General features: G+C 41.9%; 1 protein-coding gene across 22 annotated transcripts in view; it reads left to right on the top strand.

The window, feature by feature from the left end:
- Positions 1 to 24,171, top strand: part of ank2 (ankyrin 2) — a 148,423-nt gene that overhangs the window by 15,698 nt on the left and 108,554 nt on the right. For 18 of the 22 annotated variants that reach the window (XM_023345563.1, XM_023345564.1, XM_023345548.1 and 15 more), the window contains exons 2-7: positions 644 to 745; positions 8,603 to 8,701; positions 11,679 to 11,777; positions 11,920 to 12,018; positions 12,167 to 12,352; positions 19,852 to 19,875. In XM_023345563.1, coding sequence (XP_023201331.1) covers positions 644 to 745; positions 8,603 to 8,701; positions 11,679 to 11,777; positions 11,920 to 12,018; positions 12,167 to 12,352; positions 19,852 to 19,875 — 609 coding nt within the window. The remainder of the gene's footprint in view (positions 1 to 643; positions 746 to 8,602; positions 8,702 to 11,678; positions 11,778 to 11,919; positions 12,019 to 12,166; positions 12,353 to 19,851; positions 19,876 to 24,171) is intronic. The other 4 variants (XM_023345555.1, XM_023345549.1, XM_023345568.1 and 1 more) reach the window with 1 other exon arrangement.

Raw genomic sequence — 24,171 nt, 5'->3', positions numbered from 1 at the left:
TTGTCTTACTTTTACTCTATGATTCATATGGGTTAATCCTGTACCAAGTGACATTGATGATATGACAATGAAATATGTCAATGCTGGCTGAACCGTATGGGTGTGGCAGAACAGCGAATTTCACTCCCTCGCCGTTTGCATACGATAGTCTCTAAATCACACATGCATCATACAATTTATACCCAACTTGTTGTGATTGACTCTTGTGAATCTCTTAAAAGCCCAATAACATTACATTGTAATTTTAGTCCACCCTAGCTTAATCCATCAGCTATATCTCCTCTCTACATCAGCTGATCTGCACCAGATTTGGGTGCGTCGTCAGGGAGCGCTGCTGAATGCATCGATGCATATCGCCTTGCAGACGGGTGGGGGAACCATGCAAGAGCTTTCGTGGTGGTGAGCGGATGGCGGTGCTGGGGCCCACGTGGTCACCAATAGGCTTGAGCGGTGCAGAGCTGCGAGGGCCATTCGAAGCTGGTTGCAGCTTTAATTTTATTCGTAACTGGCCGTGTTCACCATTATAAATTATTCATGTCTGTTGCAAAGCTTTGCTAAAAAGTGACTATAATTTGTACAGCAGCTAAATTAACTCTTCTGTGACCTAAATATATTCTGTATGTTTTTTTCCTGTCTCTTTCAGTCGGATAGCAACACCAGTTTTCTGCGAGCAGCGAGAGCTGGGAACATCGACAAAGTTTTGGAATATCTTAAAGGAGGTGTGGACATCAGCACCTGTAACCAGGTAGGAAATAGAACTCCATCCATCCACCCAACAATGTATTTATGGCAACTTTAAGGGCACTGTCATCTGAGCCTAAATTCCTTCACACCTACCCAGTACCGACTACATACGTTACTTCTGTTTACAGACTTGTTTCTACTTCTCTACGTAGACTTAGACTTAGACTTAGACTGACTTTAGTGTCATTTTGCATGCACAGGGTGTATACAGAACGAAATTTCGTTGCATACAGCTCAGGACAATGTTTTGAGGTTCCAATGTTGTGAGGTTACTCCAGAATAAAATAAAATACAGTATAAAATATGAATATAAATATGAATATAAAATATAAAGTGCAGGACTGACAGTAAAATAGAAGTTACTTAGCTATGTATATGTGCAAGGTATGAAGTGGAGACCAGTTTTTGAGTGCAGTCCAGTTAAGAGTTCAGCAGTCTGATGGCAAGTGGGAAAAAGCTGTTTCGGAACCTGGTGGACCTGCACCGGATGCTGCAGAACCTCTTTCCAGAGGGCAGCAGGGAGAACAGTCCATGGTGGGGGTCTGAGGGGTCACTGATGATGTTTCGGCCTCGGGACACGCAGCGCTGGGATGAAATGTCCTGAATGGAGGGAAGGGGGGCCCCAATGATCCTCTCTGCTGTCCGCACCACTCTCCTCACGTTCTTCCAGTCAGAGGCGCTGCAGCCTCCACACCACACAGAGAGGCAGCTGGTCAGAATGCTCTCTATGGTGCTTCTGTAGAACGTCTAGAGGATGGGCGGGGGCAGGTGTGCTCTTCTCATCCTCCGCGGGAAATACAAGCATTTCTGTGCCCTCTTGACCAGAGACGTGTTGTTCACAGTCCAGGTGAGGTCGTTTGTGATGTGCACCCCCAGGAATTTGGTGCTGCTGACCACCTCCACAGCCGAGCTGTTGATGAGCAGTGGAGCGTGGCTGGGCCGGTTCTTCCTGAAGTCGACGATCATCTCCTTCGTCTTGTCAACGTTCAGGATCAGGCTGTTGTCTCTGCACCAGTCCACCAGCTGCTCCACCTCCTCTCTGTAGTCCAGGTCGTTGTCGTCTCTGATGAGGCCCACCACCGTTGTGTCGTCCGCGAACTTCACGATGTGATTGGTGGCTAACCTGGGGACGCAGTCGTGTGTCATCAGTGTGAACAGCAGAGGGCTCAGGACGCAACCCTGAGGGGAGCCTGTGCTGAGGGTGATGACATCGGAGGTGTGTTGTCCGATCCGGACTGACTGAGGTCTGTCGGTGAGGAAGTCTAGCAGCCAGTTGCACAGGGGTTGCTGAAGCCCAGGTGTCCCAGTTTTCCTGCCAGATGCTGTGGGATGATTGTGTTGAATGCTGAGCTGAAGTCCAGGAACAACATCCGCACATGAGTGTTCTTCTCCTCCAGGTGAGCCAGGCTCAGGTGTAGGGCGGAGGAGATAGTGTCCTCAGTGGAGCGGTTTCGGCGGTAGGCAAACTGGAACGGGTCGAATGTGGAGGGGAGTCTGGAGACGATGTGTTCTTTTACCAGCCTTTCAAAGCACTTCATCATGATGGGAGTCAGTGCCACAGGCCGGTAATCGTTGAAAGAGGTGACTTGATGTTTCTTTGGCACCGGAATGATGGTGGCAGTTTTGAGACAGGCTGGCACTGTGGCTTGGTCCAGTGAGGTGTTAAAAATGTCTGTTAGGACACCAGCCAGCTGACCTGCTCATTCCCTGAACCCCCGCCCAGGTATGTTGTCGGGGTCTGGGGCCTTCCGTGGGTTGACTCTTTTCAGAGTCTTCAACACATCGACTGTGTCGAGGCAGAGTGCCTCCTCTTCCTGGTGGGGAACAGTTTTCTTTGCAGGAGTACTGTTCAGTGCCTCGAACCTCCCAAATAAATGATTGAGTCCATTTAGAAAGACAGCATCAACTTCACCCACTGGGGGGGAGGATGGATTGTAATCTGTGATCGCCTTTATGCCTTGCCACATACTCCTGGTGTTGCTGGTGTCGTGGAAGAACTCCTGTATTTTCTGACTGTGGGTTCGCTTTGCTAACCTGATAGCACGGTTCAAGTTGGCTCTCGCTGTCCTCAGTGCCTCCTTGTTGCCAGACTTGAAGGCTGAGTTCCGTGCTTTTAGCATTTCACGTACCTCCTTAGTCATCCAGGGTTTTTGGTTGGCCCGGTGATAATGCTCTTAGTGATGCTGACGTCCTCTGTGTACTTGTTGATGTAGGCTGACACAGTCATGGCGTACTCATCGATGTTGATCTGGTCGTTGTAAGTGGCTGCTGCCTTGAACATCTCCCAGTCAGAGCACTCAAAACAGTCCTGAAGTGCCTCCATGGCCCCCTCCGTCCACACTCTCACCTGCCTCACTGTAGGTTTTGTTCTGATCAGCAGGGGCTTGTATGCAGGAATTAGCATAACAGATACTGTAGGTGGTCTGAATAGCCAAGGTGGGGGCGGGGGGCTGCTCTGAATGCTTCTTTGATTTTGGTGTAGGCCAAGTCTAGAGTATTTCCTCCCCTGGTTGGAAAATCCACATACTGGTTGAAGTGAGGGAGAACAGTCTTCATGTTGGCCTGGTTAAAATCCCCAGCAATGATGAAAATGCCTTCTGTGTGTGAGGATTGCAACTCACTGATGGTCCGGTAGAGAACACTCATAGCCTCTTTAGTGTTAGCACTGGGGGGCACATACACAGCAGTGATGCTAACAACAGTAAACTCCCTGGGCAGGTAGAATGGTCTGCAGTTAACAGTCAGAAGCTCGATGTTCGGGGAGCAGTAACTGGCGACATTCATGGCATTTTTACACCAGTTGTTGTTTATGTAGATACACAGTCCCCCTCCTCAGGTTTTACCGCTGAGAGCGCTGCTCCTGTCTGCGCAGAATATAGCGAGCCCCTCCAGGCTAACAACATTGTCCGGTATGGACGAGTTGAGCCATTTCTCTGTCAGAATAAGAGCGCAGCAGTTCCTCAACTCTCTCTTTGAAGACAGTTCTAGTTGCAGATGGTCTATTTTGTTGTCCAGAGAGCGGACGTTAGAGAGGAAGATGGACGGAAGCGGCGATCTGTGGGGGTTAGCGTTTAGCTTAGCTGTGAGTCCACTTCGACAGCCGCGCTTCCGCTGCCAGTCACACCGCCTTCGCTTTCTCCTCCTCCGGCTAGTGCTGCTAGGCGAGTCCGTTGCGCCGTGGGCTGCTGGGTCTTGGTTCCGTAGCACTCTGAGATCACGTAAACACTCCAGAGTAGTCGTATTTATGAGTCCGAAATCACTTGATGATCGTAATTCCAGCAGACGCTGGCGATCATATGCTAACTTACTGAGTGGATGCAAAGTTTGTAGCGTTTTAGGCGGCGTATTTTGCTCAAATACTCGCAAGTTGTCGAGAGCCCATGCAGCCGCAGCCATTTCGGGCGCCGCCATCATAGATCTAATTATGAAAAGTTTGGTTGATTCAGAGAGATTCTTTATTTAGGTCCGGTCATTATCTAGTCTCCTCTAAGCCCATTAAATTCCCAGCACCAGTGAAGGAGAGAGGTGAAACCTGATGGTGTGTAAACAGGCCTGGCCTAGCAACAGCAAGTAAACAAGGGTCACATGAAATGGAAGTGTAAAATTTGCCACTGGCTATGTGGTGTGTGGAGGATGTTTTTATTATCAGCTAATGTAACAGGAATGATGTTGGCACTGATCGTTCTTACTCTTGAAGCTATTTTAAACTGTAGTAAGGTAAGGTAATTTTATTTATGTAGCACATTTTCAGCAACAAGGCAATACAAAGGGCTTAGAACATGCTTTGCGGAAGGTTGAACTGATGGAAAATTGCAAAGTACAAATGATGTACACAGAAGTAAATACATAACAGGTCAGTTTGCAGCAGCAGGAGATGCAGCAAGGACTTGCAGTGTTTTTGAAAATGCCTGCTGAAACACTACAAAGAATTATAGTATACACTCCTATGTTGCTGTTTTATAACTTAACGATTGATTGTGGAATTAAAACTATGTCCAAACATAGTTTTAACATCAAGAACTGTCTTGATGTATTACGTTGTTGTTACACAGCATTGTTAGTGTCAATATTATCATTATCGTTAATTCTATTAGAGCTGTTATTAGCATATCATTGTATTATATTAAGCAAGAATCTGAAAGTAGAATGAAGGCATACTGATGCAATACATATAAATAGGATTAAGTCATTTTGTGATGTTTCTGGAGGAGTGGGTTTTAATATGTATATACGTCTTCCCATTTGAACATTTATTGTGTCTTACATTGCTGTAATTTTATTTGTAACTTGCCGTGTTCAATAAAGTTCAAAATACAAGTCAGTGTTATGATTTCCTACTAATCCATCATTACTGTTTTCTTTAAAAAAAAAACCCCACAAAAAACCCTACATGTATGTATGCTGAAAAACATCATACCTGACAAACTTCTTTGGTACCTCTAACTGCACTGAGATAAGAACTATTTAAGTCCAGGACAACAATATCAATCAATCAATCAAATTTTATTTGTATAGCACATTTCAGCAGCAAGACATTTCAAAGTGCTTTACATCATTACAAACACAGAATCACAATGCAATATAGAATCAATCATTAAGTCAAGTTACAATTGTAATTGATTACATTTCAAATACAATTCTAAACAGGTGGGTTTTCAGTTGAGATTTAAAAGAAGTCAGTGTTTCAGCTGTTTTACAGTTTTCTGGAAGTTTGTTCCAAATTTGTGGTGCATAGATGCTGAAAGCTGCTTCTCCACAATACCAATAATACAGGCATAAGAGTCAGTTTTGTGGTGGGTACATGCTAGGCTACAAACATTTGTGTGATAAACACAAGTGTAGATCCGAGTTTATAATTGGTTTATGTGTTAGTATGTCATTATTTCAGTGACGACCCAGTGTGACTGTGAGTTTCTGTACAATCCCTCCAGAGCCGGCCCAAGCCTCTATGGGGCCCTACGCAAAATTTGGTTTTGGGCCCCACTATTTCTGCTGACAATGCGGATTTCTGGAATCAACAGTTAGACGATTAGATCATTCGCACACCTGCTATAAACTTATTGCATCTCCAATGGTGCTGTTTGTATTATACCTTATGCATGTATAATATAGGATACATTTATCAGCCTGTCGATTTCTGGGTTAATTTTGGGGGATCGTTATCGGCCAATTCTTCCATGTGAAGCCCATCTTATCCGCTGATCTTATTTTTGTCAGCAAAGGTTTAAAAATCAGTCTCTGTCCTCTTCTGCTCTGTAGTGAGAGGTTTGACTGACAGACTGGCCCACCAGGTCAGGTCTGCACATTTACAGTTAGCAATATTCATCCACTGTTGCCAACTCAGTGACTTTCTTGCTGTATTTAGCGACATTTCAGACAAAAAAATTCATATCAACTAAAATTAAAATCAGCAGGTCAGGTTTTTAAAGATCGATAACCAGGGATCGGCCAGAAAACTGCAGTCAGTGCAGCCAAACTTAAGATGGAATACACACGAACATATTCATGACAATCTTTGATTAAATAAATTTCTTTTAAGCGTTACTCCAATAGCTAGAAATGTAATTTATACCAGGTGAGTCTTTCTTCCCTGAGAATGTGGACTAGTACCGCTTCCGGACTGATTCTGAGCCTTCAAATGATTTTAACAAAAGTTTCACATAACTTAGAAGTTGATGTAAAAATAATGTTTGTTTTAGCCACAAAATGATTTTGCTCAGCAGCAAACAACATATCCCCAACTACAGCAGAGAGCAGCTCATCGATGAAGCAGCTATGTAGCCTGACATAAAAACATTTTGCTAGACAATATCAAACATTGAGAAGTTTTAATTATTGTTATCAAATGTTAACAAACACTCCGTTTTGAAGCCAAAAACCTCTGAAATATCCAGAGCCAATCATGAGAATCAACTCATGTAAAGTTAAAACTTAGTTTCACACAAAGACGCTAGCATAAATGTTTGGCTGCTGGACTGGACCGTTCCAGGTCGCTATCAAGCTAATTTTCTATTAGCAGCTTTACGAATCTTTTACATTACATTACATTACCAAAGCACATTAAAACAAATCTTTATCTTGGGTTTTTGTCTATTCTTCCTCTTTCTTCTCTCCCTCCCTGAAGGATAAGTCCTTTTTTGAGACATTGTTTTGCTAACTTAACTTCTGACCGGAGCTATGGACGTTTGGATGCTCTGCACAGCAGCTCATGTTACTGGTGAAGCTTGCATGATCTACCACAGCCACCAGGGGGCCCCAAGAACATTTGTTGTTGTTTTTATCCATAAAATAATAATTTCTACATACATGATCAAATATTTTATTTTAAAAACAAATCACTTTATGATGAAATTGTGTGTTTTTGATATTATAATGACAGAAATTATTACATATATATATATATTTTAAAAATCAGCTTCACTGAGAGGGCCCCTTAATGAAGCTAAGGCATAAGGCTGAATTTAGCCAACTTAGTTTCCTCCTTCAAAAGCTGTTTCTCAGTGTCACCAATGTTACAAATCGCTGACTTTGTAAGTTTTTTTTTAACACTTTATTTGATGGGGTGTGAATAAGCCCTTTATGACACTGTCATAAACATGACATAACACCTGTCATGAACATGAGTAAGTCTTCATGAATATTTATGACTGTTATCATAAAGTGTCATTTGGTAAATCATGACACTTAATACAAAGTTGACATTATTCAAAGTGTCTTTGTTATGACAACTCCAGTAAGACTATTTCTATAGTTTCTCAAAAAAGTTACTGAAGTAAATATTCCTAGTTAGTAGTTTTGGTCACAACTAACAAAGAAGGTAGATTCTCTAACCCTAAGCAGTACTCATAAATGTTAGTTCTGCAAAAGTGTGAAATCAACATAGTATTTAGCAGAAATTAATACTAACGAACTAAAGTGCTAACTTCAGTTCAAATTATATTTGTCTTAGAGGTGTCCTTGAAAAACTATTATACATGAGTATAATATAATTTTGACATAATTTACATGTTCTGTAATGGCCTTAGATATTCTCTTTATGATTATATCTTGGTCTCTACTGTCTATGTTTTATTTTGTTCTTGTGGGTTTCTAACTACCTGAATAATTCTTAACAGTCAATATCAAAATCTTACAGACTTTATTCAACTGAAACTTTACACCTTAGAATTTATCTGAAAATAAAATTCAGGGGAAGCTAGGTGTTCTAAATGTTTTCAAAATTAGCAGATACTCTAAAGCACTAAGCAGAACTGACACACAGATCTGAATTAAGTGGACTCAGAAGAAGTGACATTATTGTTGCATCACACATCACAATCAGACTTTGTTTAATCACACTCCCTTTTTCTTATCCTTAGTATCATTCTTGTGTTTGTGTCATTTGAGCTGCTCCAACATCACATGACACTGCTGTGCACACTGAAGATATTAATAGAGGTCTTAAAAACTACTACAAGGTTGAAATCAATAGGATGTGCCCATTTTATGCTTTGTTTAAAGCTCTACCTATCACAGATCAGTGCCAGAGCAATAACATTATAGTTCAGATATAGTTAGTGCGTAACTGTGTGTGTATCTGCACACACAGAATCACAAACACACTCAACTATTTATAGCTTCATTCCCAGGAAGCGCTCTGGTCCACTGCAGCATTACAAGGTTCCACATGTAATCTAACGTTGATAAGCAGCTGTTCACACTGTGTCCTAGAAAGATGGACACAGAAGATGACAATCACACTTCTTTAGTGATAGACTTAAACGACAAGGTTGTAAGTATTTTGTCCAAATGTGACAGTTTGTCTACATTCTCGTTGCCGTGTCTTACAAGCTCTGATATTTCCTTCTTTTATTCCCAGAATGGTCTGAATGCTCTGCATCTGGCTGCCAAGGAAGGTCATGTGGATCTGGTCCAGGAGCTGTTAGATCGGGGTGCTTCTGTGGATTCATCCACAAAGGTAAGATATGATATATCCATGCATCTAACATCAGCTGTAGTCGTTGTACATGTTTACATATCCAGTCCTAACATGTAATATTGTTCTATAGATAAGCCACCTGTTTTCATTCACTGTTTCAACTTAGCAGTAAACACGTTGTTGTCGGCTTGTTGCAGAGTTAAGCTCAGTTCTTTGGCTGAGCTTGACCTATTGCTCCATGACCGCTGATCTTTCCTCTGTGAGTCTGAAATCTGACACCAGACAGACAAGTCAGTCTTTATCGAGCTTCCTTTTTAAAAAAACTTCTAGTCCTGTTTAAACCAACTTATCTTTCATTTCAAAGAGATTTCCTCTGCAGTTATGACAGATGTTGTTCATTGAGAAAAACAAGGTCTGCATGTTTTTACTCCTGAAACAGAGCTCCAGAGTAAAGGTGGAGGGCTAAAGGAAAACGATACGTAAAGTGGGGCCAGTGCCTGGGGGCCTCGCCCCTCCAAAGAGAATACCCATCTTGCCATAAGCTGCAATATGAGAAGGAGTAACTTCCGGTTTGTCATGTTGCAACGAACCTTGATGATGCTCCAAAGTGCAAGTGTTAGCAAACATTATGCAGGAAAGTATTTCTAAATGGAGGAAGAATTTTAAAGTTACACAAATGATTACTGTGAGCATGTAGTCTTTAATATATGCAACTGTAAACTTTTTCTCACTGTATCTTATGACATGGACTGTGTTTGTGAGACATACTGGAAGTGGATTCTTTACTTTGTGGATTTGGTGAAGGTGTCATGGGAGTTTAAGTTCCCTATTCAGTTGTTGTGGCGATATGGCAAAACTCTTAGCCTTAAACTGATTGTGTGGCCCAATCAGTTTAAGAGTTGTCCAGTCTCTGTTTTAACAAAGCCTGCAGTGCCAGCCTGGCTGTTGTAAACAGTTATTTTAGTACTCAAGTAATCTATTGATTACTCTGAAGATTAATCAAGTAATCGACAAAAATATTTAATAAAATGAAATATTGATAAATATTCGCATAACAGCAGTATTAATATTGGTTGTCAGTATCGGCACAAATTCTAATACTTATGCATCCCTAACAATTATTTTTCTGAAGTTTAGAAAATTAACCTGTAACAACAGCTTATTTTTAAGTTGACATGGACAAAAATTATGCACTCACCGGCCACTTTAATAGGTACATCTTGCTAGTACTGTGTTGGACCCCTTTCGCCTTCAGAACTGCCTTAATCCATCATTACATAGATTCAACAAGGTACTGTATTAATTTTATTGTGGAACAATTACAGCGCTCTTGATCAATCCAAAATATTATTAACCTCTCAAACCTGAATATTTACAAAAGTTTTTTTTTTTTTTACCGTTTCTAGGACAATATCTTTGTGTACACAATTATTGGGCAACTAGTAGTGTGCAGAATTATTATATTATTATAGTTATAATTATTATATCTTAATTAAAACAGAAAATTTTCCTGTCTCACTAATTTAATGTCATCCGTTAAAGTGAGAATTATAAACATACAACTCAAAATTGACAAATAAACATTTCTGACATTTAAAAAATAAATCAGTGACCTTTATAGTCAGCCTTCTTTTCCATAACACTTAGAAGCCTTCCATTCATGGAGTCTGTCAGTTTCTTGATCTGTTGACGATCAACTTTTTGTGCAGCAGCAGCCACAGCCTCCCAGACACTGATCAGAGATGTGAACTGTTTTCCTTCACCATAAATCTCCTGTTTAAGAAAGGCCCACAGGTTGTCAATGGGGTTTAGGTCTGGTGAGGAAGGGGACCACTTCATTATTTTTTCATCTTTAAGGCCTTTCATAGTACTTTGATGCATGCGATGGAGCATTGTCCTGCATAAAAATCATGGTCTTCTTGAAAGATGCAGACTTTTTTCTGTACCACAACTTGAAGAAAGTGTCTTCTAAAAACTGGCTGTAGGTTTAGGACTTGATTTTGAGTCCAACTTCAACCAGAAAAGGTCCAACTAGCTCATCTTTAATAATACCAGCGCCCTGCCTCCACCTTGCTAGTGTCTGATGTGAAGTGGAGCTCTGTGCCTATTACTGATCCAGCCACAGGTCCATCCATCTGGTCCGTCAGGAGTCACTCTCATCTCATGAGTCCATAAAACCTTTGAAAAATCTGTCTTCAGATCTGTCTTGGCCCAGTCTTCATGTTCCAACTAATGTGTCTTGTTCGATGGCGGTCGGGTTTAAGCGTTCCTTATCTTGGCCAAGTCTCTGAACATCTTGTACTTCTGGGCACTGCAGGTAGGTTGCAGTTCTGGAAAATGACCGCACTGGAAGATAATGTAGCTTCACGTTTGATTCTTTTCAAATCTCTGGCAGTTAATTAACGTCTTTTTTTCCTCAACACATTTCTTGCAACCCTGTTAGCTACTTGCAATAAAACGTTTGATGGTTGTGTGATCACGCCCCAGTATCTTAGTAATTTCAAAAGTGCTGCTTCCCTCTGAAATACTTTTTAGAGTTTCTTAAATCTCTTTTTTGGCTCATTTTGCCTGAGGAAAAGAAGCTGCCTAATAATTATACCCATCTTGATATAGAGTGTTGATCTTCTTAGCCCCACCCCCCTTATTAAACAAATACACATCAGCTGATGTGTTCATATTCAACAAGGTTCAGGTTTAAACAGCTTGGAGTTGGAAAATATGCACCCAAATGATGATATGATCCAGACTGAAACTTGCCTAACAATTGTGCACACAGTCTACTTACAGAGCATACAGTTTTGCCTTTTGGCTGTTAAAATAATCAAAAAATAATAGAAGAATAGAGCTTGAGAAGAGGCATCTAACTGTGTGGAAGAGAAAGCCCTATCTGTATCCTACTCTTTTTGTCTTGACCAGTACTCATTTATGTGCTTCTTATTAACAACAGTTACCGTAATGTTAATTTGAAGTCAGGAAAAAAATCCTTCTCACCTGAACGTATTTCCTGTTTTTTCAGAAAGGAAACACAGCCCTGCACATATCTTCTCTGGCTGGTCAGGCAGAAGTTGTGAAGATCCTGACCAAACGAGGAGCTGACATCAATTCACAGTCTCAGGTCTACCACTGTTCTCATCTTCCACAGCTGTTGGTTCCAACATTTCTCTCTCAAGCCAGGACTTTACTGCTGTAACTTTTTTGAGAATTACTAAATAATTGTGTAAGACCTTACGAGTAACCATTAGGTTTGGGATTTCCAGAATGGATTCACTCCTCTCTACATGGCAGCCCAGGAGAATCACATGGATGTGGTGCGCTACTTGCTTGAGAATGGAGGCAACCAGAGCATTGCAACAGAAGTGAGTAATCTGAGGTTTCTCTTTTTGCCAAATGTTAAAACCATTATCACTTTTTGTGGATATGTTATTAATCATATTCCTTGTAAGTATTGTGCATGGATACATGGTAAATAACCATCAAATTTTTTCTCCGTCTTCTCTCATCTAGGATGGTTTTACACCCCTGGCAATTGCCCTCCAGCAGGGACACAACCAGGTGGTCTCCATCTTACTGGAAAACGATACCAAAGGCAAGGTTCGCCTGCCTGCCTTGCACATTGCCGCACGCAAGGATGATACCAAATCAGCCGCCCTGCTACTTCAGAATGATCACAATGCCGATGTCCAGTCGAAGGTATGGCCGTTGTTCATTGTGATGAGTTAGGCTTGGCATGTATGAAAGTAAAGTAGCTCATGTGGTGCTTGGTGCTTTTGTCAGTGTTTTATATGGAGGGTAGACCGAGCTACGTGAAATATGCAGAGCTATTATGTTGAAATGAGCTGTTTGTGACATTCCTGGTTTTACATCTGGTAGTCAGTCATCATTGGACCATTGTGAGTCTCCTGGTAGTGCTAGCAGCTTTAGCTCACTAACAGTAGCAGTTCACCACATAAGTGATAACTATTTTCCTTCATCGATCAAACTGTGGTTGGTATCTGGATAAGTAGTAATGAGATTACTTCTACCTACAGTGATCATTATCTACAGTCTTGATCATATACATGTATAGTTGTAGCCAGAGGGAAATGGGTATTATGCTATAGTTTGTTTGATGCTTTTGTATGAATGTAATCTCTGATCTTAAAAAATATTTTCATAAGAATGTAAATATGACTGCAAAAACAAGCCTGTCTTTAATCCATCTTGGCCTTCCACAACTCTACCAACTGAGCTGGTTACATCTTGTGTCAGTGTGTGCTTCTATCAGAGAAGCTGACATTGCAGACTTAGATTCATATTTGATTTGTTCTTCATCCATGGATGGATCATTCAGCATGCTAAAAACATGAACAAATTAAGTTTCATTTGTAGATCTAGCATTCTGCGATTCTAAAACTATTATTAAAAAGGTGTAATTACCAATAACATCAAAACCAAGTGAAACAAACAAAAAGTAGGTTTTAGAGTTCCTGAGTCGAGGAGTTGAGAATTAGCTTTACTGAGAGCAACAGCAACAGGGCTGGTTATAATGCTACCATCATCCCCTACTTCACACCTACTCACAACTCAACTCAGTGGCAAACTCTTGGGACCTTTCAGGGATACATCAACTTTCCACAGCATATGTTTTGCCTTGCATTTTACATAATGAGGCTTGTACAACTCACACAGATCCTGACTTAAAGGTGTCTTTTAAAACGTAAACTCACCTCTAATGGGCTCATACAAGGGAACCTTTAAAGTGTCACTCAAAACTCACAATCAGCTCTGTTTGCACTTATGAGTTGCAAATAAGATATTTTCTACATGAGCTGATACCCACATGACTGCAAACCATCTAAGAGGGAAAACAGCTTTGATCTAAAAGGTTCTTGTTTCTTCCAACTGCAATGGGTTTGAGCAGCATTGATTCAGTCATTAGAGCTTAAATGAACTACAGGACGTAATCAGACCCAAGATATTTAGCAATCATTGTGTCTTGTCATTGCAAGCACATTTCTTTTTCCTTTCAGATTAGTTCAATCCAGGCCAAACGTGAACTGATTCATTCTTTCTCTTATGACAAAGTGTTGAATCATAAACAGAATGTATTTGAAATTAGCATATTATCCAGATACTAATCACAGCATGTTTAAATAGTATAACCAAGGTTTCTATACTTAGTTAATGCCAGCACCTCTAGTTTGTTGTGATGTAGTTTTTGATACAAATCTGCTTAAATGTGTGTAGTGTCTGGTTTCCTATCAGTCTCTATGCATCTCTCTCTCCGTTTCTGTCATTCAGTGTCGCTGTGCCTGCCACGTCACTCCTGGTCCTGCCACTAACCGGGTCTCTCTTTCTTTTCCTTTTTCTCTCTTTAAATGCTCCCTTTCACACACTTCCCCTCATCACTCCTTCCTCCCTTTCCTCGCTGTACCGATGTCTAAGTGTAGCAATGTCCAGTGCATGGAGTGTGCCACTGTCTGCAGGTTGTATCTAAGGCTGCATGCTTAGGGGACAGATGATCAGATGATCCTAACAAATGTTTTGGACCATCAGCTAGTGGTGGGAGGGGTTATGAAGACAACCTGAAGTTGATGGGACTTTACGTACCAGTTGATGGAACTAGAATGTAATATTTTTTAGTTGGGACTTTTTTCTGACCTAGTTTTGTGGTTTTAAGTCACGTGGCTAGAAGGTTTATATCAGTACCCACAAGTCCATTCAGTCTTTCTACATTGAAGCACCTTATGAATTCCTGCTGAAAAACAAGTTATTTACAGTTACAGTTATTGACATATAAAAAATTGACATACAAAAAATTATAAAAAAACTTCAATTGATCTATTTACTTCAGTTACCCAAAAAATCCTAAGATATTTATTCATTTATTTTTGAAAAAAACAAATTCAGCAATTAAAGAGTTAATAAAGTTAAAAATACAAAACAAACTAAAGACAAATTCAAACAAAAGAAACAAATTAAATTCAAAAACTGTCTAATTTGTAAATACGTATTTCTTGGAAAGGAAATCAATGTGATGTTTCCTTTAAGTGGACTGAAAAAGCTACTTTTTTCTAATTTGATTCTGTATTTATTTTAGCCCAAATTCAATGAAATGAGAACATATAAAACAAACAATATGCATGTATTAAAAAACGTCTTCTGAAAAACGTTCACAAAAACATAGTTTTATCTTACAGTTTGAAATCGATCCTACATTTATAGTTTTAATTTACAAAGATATTGTTATGGATAACCAGCAGAAACATTTATAGAATAAATATATTTTCAGTTACATTTTTATCATACGTTTTTATGTGTAGAAAGATGTTTGTGTTACTTCTCATTTTGAAGTTGTAGAACCGTTTTATCCAAAGCCAGTGTTGTAACCAGAGTGATACCAGTCAGCCAGTTTGCTTATTTAGCAATTCAGCACTAATTGTATATGCTTTTCTACATCACAACCTGTTAGTGTTGCGTTTTAGTAATAATACTTCATAAAGCCACAGTGATTTCCCAGAATTTCAGTTACTTTAGTGAACGTTCTCTCCTATAACACAGAAAATTCACAGTATAGAATAGAAATAGTCTTTATTGTATCTTAGAAGGTAAATTCAGGTATAACAGCAGCAAATATGTGGGCAAGTCAAATCAAGTGGGTTCACAAAAACATAAAAAAATATAAATCGTTAGTAAGTACAATACATTGCAAAGTAAGGGCAAGTTTAGAACATAAAAAATAATACAGCTATTAAAAGGCAATGTATTTTAGGAGCTTACACAATACTTCCCCTCCTTATACAGCTTTTTCCTGACAAGATCCTTTCAGGAGTTTGTACAGTATTCAGAAGAACTTACAGGTGTTTTTCCTGGAACATATTGACCCTTTGCATCTACGTTACTTAATCATTCGAGGTGCCATGACGTACACCTTGGAAGTGAGGGATGGGAGTATTGAACAGAGCAACTGAAATTGTTTTTCCAACTTGTTTTTGCCAGTTTATTCATGGCTTCTACTAGTTCAAGTCAATCTAATTTGTCTGTAAATTTAGCACACCTGGTAGGGGCTTGTAGAGGCAATATTTACAAAAGTTGAAAATAGCTTAGAAATTGACCCATGCCTGACTTTGCCTGAATTCATACCACAGGATTTACAGAAAGTATTCAACCCCATCTATATTTTTCACTTTTTGTTTAATCGCAGCTGTTTGCTAAAATAAAAAAAGTTAATATTATTTCTCATAAATGTACACTCAGCATCCCATCTTGACAGAAAAAAACAAAAATGTAGACATTTCTGCAAGTTTATTAAAAAAGAAAAACTGAAACATCACATGGTCATAAGTATTCAGACCCTTTGCTGTGACACTCATATTTAACTCATGCTGCCCATTTTTTCTGATCCTCTTTGAGGTGGTTCTACTCCTTCATTGGAGTCCAGCTGTGTTTAATTAATCTGACTGGACTTGATTAGGAAAAACACACACCTGTCTATATAAGACCTCACAGCTCACAGTGCAGGTCAGAGCAAATGAGAATCATGAGGTGGAAGAAACTACCCAAGGAGCTCAGAGACAGAATTGTAGAAAGGCACAGACCAGGCCAAGGTTACACAAGAATTTTTGCAGCACTCATGGTTCCTAAGAGCACATTGGCCTTCGTAATCCTTAATGGAAAAAGTTTGGGATGAGCAGAACTCTTCCTCAACCTGGCTGTCCAGCTAAACGGAGCAATCGTAGGAAAAGAGCTATGGTGAGAGAGAAAAAGAAGAACCCAAAGATGAGCTCCAGAGATGCAGTAGGGAGATGGTCAACAATCACTGCAGCTCTCCAGTCGGGGCTTTATGGCAGAGTGGCTCGACGGAAGCCTCTCCTCAAGACATAGGAAAGCCTGCATAGAGTTTACCAAAAAAACACATGAAACACTCCCAGACTATGAGAAATAAAATTTTCTGGTCTGATGAGACAGAGATTGAACTTTTTGGCATTAATTTTAAGCGATATGTGTGGAGGAAACCAGGCACTGCTCATCACCTGCCCAGTACAATCCCAACAGCGAAACGATGGGGTGTTTTTTAGCTGCAGGGACAGGACGACCGCTTACAGTTGAAGCAAAGATGAATGTGGCCAAAAACAGAGATATCCTGGAAGAAAACCTCTTCCAGAGAGCTCAGGACCTCAAATGGGTCGAAGGTTCACTTTCCAACAAAACAATGACCTGAAACACACAGCTATAATAACAAAGGAGTGGCTTCGGAACAACTCTGAGCCAGACTGAGCCCTGACCTAAACCCAATTAAGCATCTCTGGAGAGACCTGAAAATGGCTCCACCAACATTCACCATCCAACCTGACGGAACTGGAGAAGATCTGAAGAAAGAATGGCAGAGGTTCCCCAAATCCAGGTGTGAAAAAGCGTGCTTCTAATCACTACTGAGCAAAGGGTCTGAATAGAATAAAATAGAATAGAATTCAACTTTATTGTCATTGCACTGTCACAAGTACAAGCAACGAGATGTAGTTTGCATCTATCCAGAAGTGCTCTACGAGATATAAATATTTATTTACAGATGTACAAGACTATGTATGTATGGACTATAACGGGTTATAGCAAGAGATATAGATATTGTGTATAAATATAAATATGGGAGCTATATGCACAGATTATACAGAATATACAAGAATGTTAGGGAATGGATTATAGATAAATAATGGCAGATAAAATTTACAGGTTGCATGTGTGTGTGAAGAAAACAGTCCGTGATGTGTGTGTGTGTGAGGATAGTCCATGTGTTATTGTTGTATGAGAGGATAGGGGAGTACAGTCCTTATAGTTTATGTTTTGTGTCAGGAGGCGTTCAAAAGCGTGACAGCTGTGGGAAAGAAGCTGTTCTGGTGCCTGGTGGTTCTGGTCCGTAGGCTTCTGTAACGCCTCCCAGAGGGCAGGAGGGAAAAGAATGTGTGTGCTGGGTGAGTGGAGTCCTTTGTGAATTTCCCGGCCCTTTTCAAACACAGCTTCCTGTAGATGTCCATGATGGCAGGGAGCGGTGCCCCGGCGATATACTGGGCAGTTTTCACCACCCTCTGCAGCGCCTGCTGGTCAGAGACAGAGCAGTTCACGTACCAAGCTGTAATACAGTTGGTGAGGATGCTCTCAATGGTGCAGCGGTAGAAGTTCGTGAGGATCTCTGAGGACAGGTGGTTCTTCCTCGGGGTCCTCATGAAGAAGAGGTGCTGATGCGCCTTCTTAATGAGTTTGGTGCAGCTGGTCATCCACGTCAGGTCCTCGGAGATGTGGACTCCCAGGAACTTAAAGGTGTCCACACGCTCCACCACTGTCCCCTTAATGTGGATGGGTGGATGTGGGTCAGTGTTCCTCCTGAAGTCCACGATAAGCTCCTTGGTCTTCTCGGTGTTCAGCTGCAGGTTGTTTTTGTCGCACCACTCAGCCAGACGGTCTACCTCCTCCCTGTAAGCGGCCTCGTCATTATCTCTGATGAGGCCGATCACCGTGGTGTCGTCTGCAAACTTGATGATGGCGTTAGAGTCATGGACAGGTCTGCAGTCGTAGGTGAAGAGGGAGTAGAGGAAGGGACTCATCACACAGCCTTGTGGCACTCCGGTGTTTATGATGATGGTGGATGAGAAGTGGTTGTCCAGCCGGACATGTTGAGGTCGACTGGTCAGGAAGTCGAGCAACCAGTTACATATGAGTGAACTGATGCCGAGGTCTGTGAGTTTGGTAATGAGTTGTGATGGGATGACAGTGTTGAATGCTGAACTGAAATCTAAGAACAGCAGTCTGGCGTAAGTGTTCTTACTGTCCAGGTGAGAAAGGACAGAGTGCAGCGCTATAGAGACTACATCCTCTGTGCTCCTGTTCTGCCTGTATGCAAATTGGTGGGGGTCTAGTGTGGGGGGGAGACAGGATCTGAGGTGTGCTAGGACCAGCCGCTCCAAGCACTTGGTAATGATGGGGGTAAGGGCTACCGGGCGGTAGTCATTGAGTCTGGTTGGGTTGGGATTCTTGGGGATTGGGACGATGGAGGTAGACTTGAAGCAGGTCGGTACCACAGCGCGGGCCGGGGACAGGTTGAAGATGTCCGTCAGCACTCCTGCCAGCTCCCCAGAGCATACTTATGACCATGTGACATTTCAGTTTTTCTTTTTTAATAAATTTGCAAAAATGTCTACATTTTTGTTTTTTTCTGTCAAGGTATGAACTTTTTTGATTTTAGCAAATGGTTTCAATGAAACTGAGTGAAAAATTGAAAGGGGTCTGAATACTTTCCATACCCACTGTATGTCATAATTGGCCTTTTCCCTTACACCAGAGCAGCCTTAAAAACGTGCAAAAGACTAGATGCTACTTTTTTCTTTTTTTGACGGTGCAGCTTTGTCTCCATATTATTAATGGTTAGACACGTACCTTCTCCATAAAGCAATATTTGGTTGTTTTGACGTCCGTCATGGCACAGTGAGTTCTGAAGAGCGTAACATCACATGCAAAAGGTTAATAAGTTAAATATTCCAGGAACCAGGGTATAATGAGTTGACCTCTAACCTGGTAGGAACTGCTGCATAGACAGTCTTCACCCGCTTTAATATAAGAGCATGAATATAAAGAATTAAAAAATTCTTAACAGTCGATAAGCAACACAGATACCAGACTTTATTCAGCTGAAAGTTTACAAAACAGATAAGTAAATTAGTTCTTTCAAATTTATCCAGAAAAAATTATTTAGGAGAAGTTAATTGTTTTCAAAGTTAGCAAAAATGCTAAACATAACATTTGCTTTGCTAATAGCACATTAGCTAAGAGTGCCTAAAACTGGACTGCGTTGGTCCTTGAAGGTACACTGCAAGTTTGAGGAAAATCATCTTTGAGATGTGGGAAAGCAACCTGTAATTTAAAATAGTTAATATGCTATATTATAACTATTTGTAGCATTCCAATGCAGTACTTAAGTCTTTTCACTATAATATATGTTGGTGAAATAAATTTTGACTTAAATAATGTCAATCAATTTCAAAGACAAATCACATTATGTATCTGAAACAGGGAAAAAAATAAGCCACTCTAGCCACGTCACTTCCCAGATTAGAATTTGGCTGCACAGCATCCTCTGCTGTGCATGGACTACAGTGGAGTAATGTGTAAAACAAAGCTAACTGAACTGGTCTTTCCCTCCCTCATTCCCTCTGCAACAGATGATGGTCAATAGGACTACTGAGGTATACACATCCCCCTTTAATTCACACAGATTTCTTTCTTTATCATCCCTTTTTCTTTCTGTCCACCACCATACCTTGTCTTGCAAAGTAACCATCATTTGGGTCATTTTATACTTTCTCTGTCATTTTATACTTTCTCTGTTTCAGTTGATTTGGTACGGTTTATTCAGATTCCACCACGTATGGCTGACAGGAATGGCTAAAGTTGCTGTCCCCTGCACAGTCCACAAATTTCATTATGTTGCATTAATATCACTGAATCTTTATTTTCCTTTATTATGTTTATTCCCCTAAGAAATTCATTTTTCCATCTGGAATCCTCAGTGCATTTTTAAATATCATAAGCATCTCTGAGTAACATAATGAATTGAAATGAATGCACTTTCCTTCTGTGACGTCCTAATTTGATGCATATTGTGCTGATGCCTTCATGAGAAAGCTGTCTGTTATTCTGTTATATAAAGCGATAATGTCTGTTTCTGTTGGTGTTGCATGGTCGCTCTTGTCGCACTCTTTACTAGTTGCTGAAGAGTTAAAGTAGAAGCAATGTACTGACGCATGACTGATATAATATTACACAAGTGCTTTAATGAATGACCAAGGCTGCCAAAATGAAACCGAAATATTTTAAAATCAAACTTTATTTCCCAGTAGGGTTTGGTGAAAGATCATTTTAACCTCAAGTTAAAACTGAGTGAAGGGTCAGTTTCCCCAGTCTGCTGAGGGATGCAGCTAGTTCAGAATTACAGCTACATTCTTTAATTTCCATGCTGTGAAACATTCCAGCAACAGTTTATCCATAATTATCAGAGATCAAGCATTAGGAATTCCATAGAGCATACTAAGAAAAATGATTCTGTGGTGAAGTAAATTTAACATAACTGAATCTGTGAAATCAACAATAAAAATTCAAGTTAGTATCTTTACACACAGTATTGAGGTCACAAATATTTATTAAAGATACAAGACATTGTTACTTTTTTTCTGAAAATAAATTGTTTAAGTACCAAGAGCCTATCGTGTGTTGTGGAAATGTCAGTTATCAAAGAATGAGAGTCTGTTCCAATAACTAGAGAAAGATTAATCCTTCTCTTTATTTTTATTCAAAGGCAAAAACGTTTGAAGACCCACCTCACTGAACACAGTAAAAGAGCCCCGAACAACACAGATCACATGATTACAGTATATAGTCACAGCAAAGAAGAACACTGCCAAAGTCTGAACTTATCTCCATTACTAGGTGGATAACAACGCCACATCTTTATCCAGTGTCATGCAACAGCCCTTCACCTCATTGGAAAGAACGCTTTTTAGTTAAGACTTTTTGAAAACCCACATCCTACATGTATAGCAGGAAATGAGAGCTGACAAGGATTCCAACCACAACTTCTAGTTCTTTATCAGTCACTCATAGTTGCAGGCTCTCTCACACTTACACAGTAACAAAAATTAAAGAAAAACACAAAACACTATTTATCCTTGTTGAGATCAAATTAAGAGGAAATAGTTAAAATCAAATTTTCTATTACACTTAACTTCATCTACACAACAAAAGAAAATCTTGTTGTCTTTATTGTGTTTCATTCAGTATTTCAAAACACCAAATATTACCCATAAGCCATCAGAGTTCCCAGGCACCAACAGACCAACTGTCATTTGAAGTAAAGGCAATTTTCAGCTAGCAGAAGTCATTAATGTGATGTTTTAGTTTATGTACCGCTAAACAAAATCTATAAAATTATTTGTAATACTTAAATTGCACAACATGAATTCATTTGTTTTTATGGTTTGCAATAATTGATTTTTTAGGACATTGTGACAGTAGGGATTGGCCAGCAAAGTATCCCACAATGCATTGTGTTGCCAACAGTAATTTATTAAACCATTTTTTTATTGGTCACCAAAATTATTTTTAAGATGTTTAAGGTGAAAACATCAGTATGAAACTGCTTTCAGTGCAGTAGAGCACTTGTTGGCTAGTTTATAGCATTTTTATTTGCATGAAACATCACCATGTATGCTCATTTTTATTCAAGGATATTTTTTTTAATTGGCATACCTCCTTGCTTGTTTGTGGTACAAAATATGTATTTGTGGTATAATATTTGGACTTTTATGATATATCCATCCATCCATCCATCCATCTTCCTCCGCTTATCCGAGGTCGGGTCGCGGGGGTAGCAGCTTCAGAAGGGAGGCCCAGACTTCCCTCTCCCCGGCCACTTCTTCCAGCTCTTCCGGGGGAATCCCGAGGCGTTCCCAGGCCAGCCGAGAGACATAGTCTCTCCAGCGTGTCCTGGGTCTTCCCCGGGGCCTCCTCCCGGTGGGACGTGCCCGGAACACCTCACCAGGGAGGCATCCAGGAGGCATCCTGACCAGATGCCCAAGCCACCTCAACTGGCTCCTCTCGATGTGAAGGAGCAGCGGCTCTACTCTGAGTCCCTCCCGGATGACTGAGCTTCTCACCCTATCTCTAAGGGAGAGCCCAGCCACCCTACGGAGAAAACCCATTTCGGCCGCTTGTATCCGCGATCTCGTTCTTTCGGTCATGACCCAAAGCTCATGACCATAGATGAGGGTGGGAACGTAGATCGACCGGTAAATCGAGAGCTTCGCTTTTTGGCTCAGCTCTCTCTTCACCACGACGGACCGGTACAGCGCCCGCTTGACAGCAGACGCTGCGCCAATCCGCCTGTCGATCTCCCGCTCCCTTCTTCCCCCATTCGTGAACAAGATCCCGAGATACTTAAACTCCTCCACTTCGGGCAGGACACCCCCCCTGACCCGGAGAAGGCACTCTACCCTTTTCCGGCTCAAGACCATGGCCTCGGATTTGGAGGCACTGATCCCCATCCCGGCCGCTTCACACTCGGCTGCGAACCGCTCCAGCGAGAGCTGCAGATCACGATCCGATGAAGCCAAAAGGACCACATCGTCTGCGAAAAGCAGAGATGAGATCCTAAGGCCACCAAATCGGATCCCCTCAACACCTTGGCTGCGCCTAGAAATTCTGTCCATAAAAGTGATGAACAGAATCGGTGACAAAGGGCAGCCCTGGCGGAGTCCAACTCTAACCGGAAACGAGCCCGACTTACTGCCGGCGATGCGGACCAGACTCTGACACCGGTCATACAGGGACCTGACAGCCCGTATCAAAGGGCCCGGTACCCCATACTCCCGGAGAACCCCCCACAGGGCTCCCCGAGGGACACGGTCGAACGCCTTCTCCAAGTTCACAAAACACATGTAGACTGGTTGGGCAAACTCCCATGCACCCTCCAGGACCCTGCCGAGGGTGTAGAGCTGGTCCAGTGTTCCACGACCAGGACGAAAACCACACTGCTCTTCCTGAATCCGAGGTTCGACTATCCGACGGACCCTCCTCTCCAGGACCCCTGAATAGACCTTGCCAGGGAGGCTTAAGAGTGTGACCCCTCTATAATTGGAGCACACCCTCCGGTCCCCCTTTTTGAACAGGGGGACCACCACCCCAGTCTGCCAATCCAGGGGAACTGCCCCCGATGTCCATGCGATATTGCAGAGTCGCGTCAACCAACACAACCCTATAACATCCAGAGCCTTAAGGAACTCCGGGCGGATCTCATCCACCCCCGGGGCCCTGCCACCGAGGAGCTTTTTAACCACCTCGGCGACCTCGCCCCCAGAGATTGGAGAGCCCAACCCAGAGTCCCCAGGCTCCGCTTCCTCAGTGGAAGGCATGTTGGTGGGATTGAGGAGGTCTTCGAAGTACTCTGCCCACCGACCCACAACGTCCCGAGTAGAGGTCAGCAGCACACCATCCCCACTATAAACAGTGTTTGTGCTGCACCGCTTCCCCCCCCTGAGACGCCGGATGGTGGACCAGAATCGCCTCGAAGCCGTGCGGAAGTCTTTCTCCATGGCCTCTCCAAACTCCTCCCACGCCCGAGTTTTTGCCTCAGCAACCGCCCGAGCTGCATGCCGCTTCGCCTGCCGGTACCCATCAGCTGCTTCCGGAGTCCCACAGGCCAAAAAGGCCCGATAGGACTCCTTCTTCAGCCTGACGGCATCCCTCACCGAAGGTGTCCACCAACGGGTTCGAGGGTTGCCGCCGCGACAGGCACCGACAGCCTTGCGGCCACAGCTCCGATCGGCCGCCTCGACAATGGAGGCACGGAACACGGTCCACTCAGACTCCATGTCCCCCCCCTCCCCCGGGACGTGTTTGAAGTTTTGCCGGAGATGGGAGTTAAAGCTCCGTCTCACAGGGGATTCCGCCAGACGTTCCCAGCAGACCCTCACAACACGTTTGGGCCT

This window comes from Xiphophorus maculatus, chromosome 14 (genome assembly GCF_002775205.1).
Source record: "Xiphophorus maculatus strain JP 163 A chromosome 14, X_maculatus-5.0-male, whole genome shotgun sequence".
Taxonomy (NCBI): Eukaryota; Metazoa; Chordata; class Actinopteri; order Cyprinodontiformes; family Poeciliidae; genus Xiphophorus; species Xiphophorus maculatus.
Note: the sequence above shows the minus strand (reverse complement) of the source record. Positions and strands in the feature narration are given on the sequence as shown.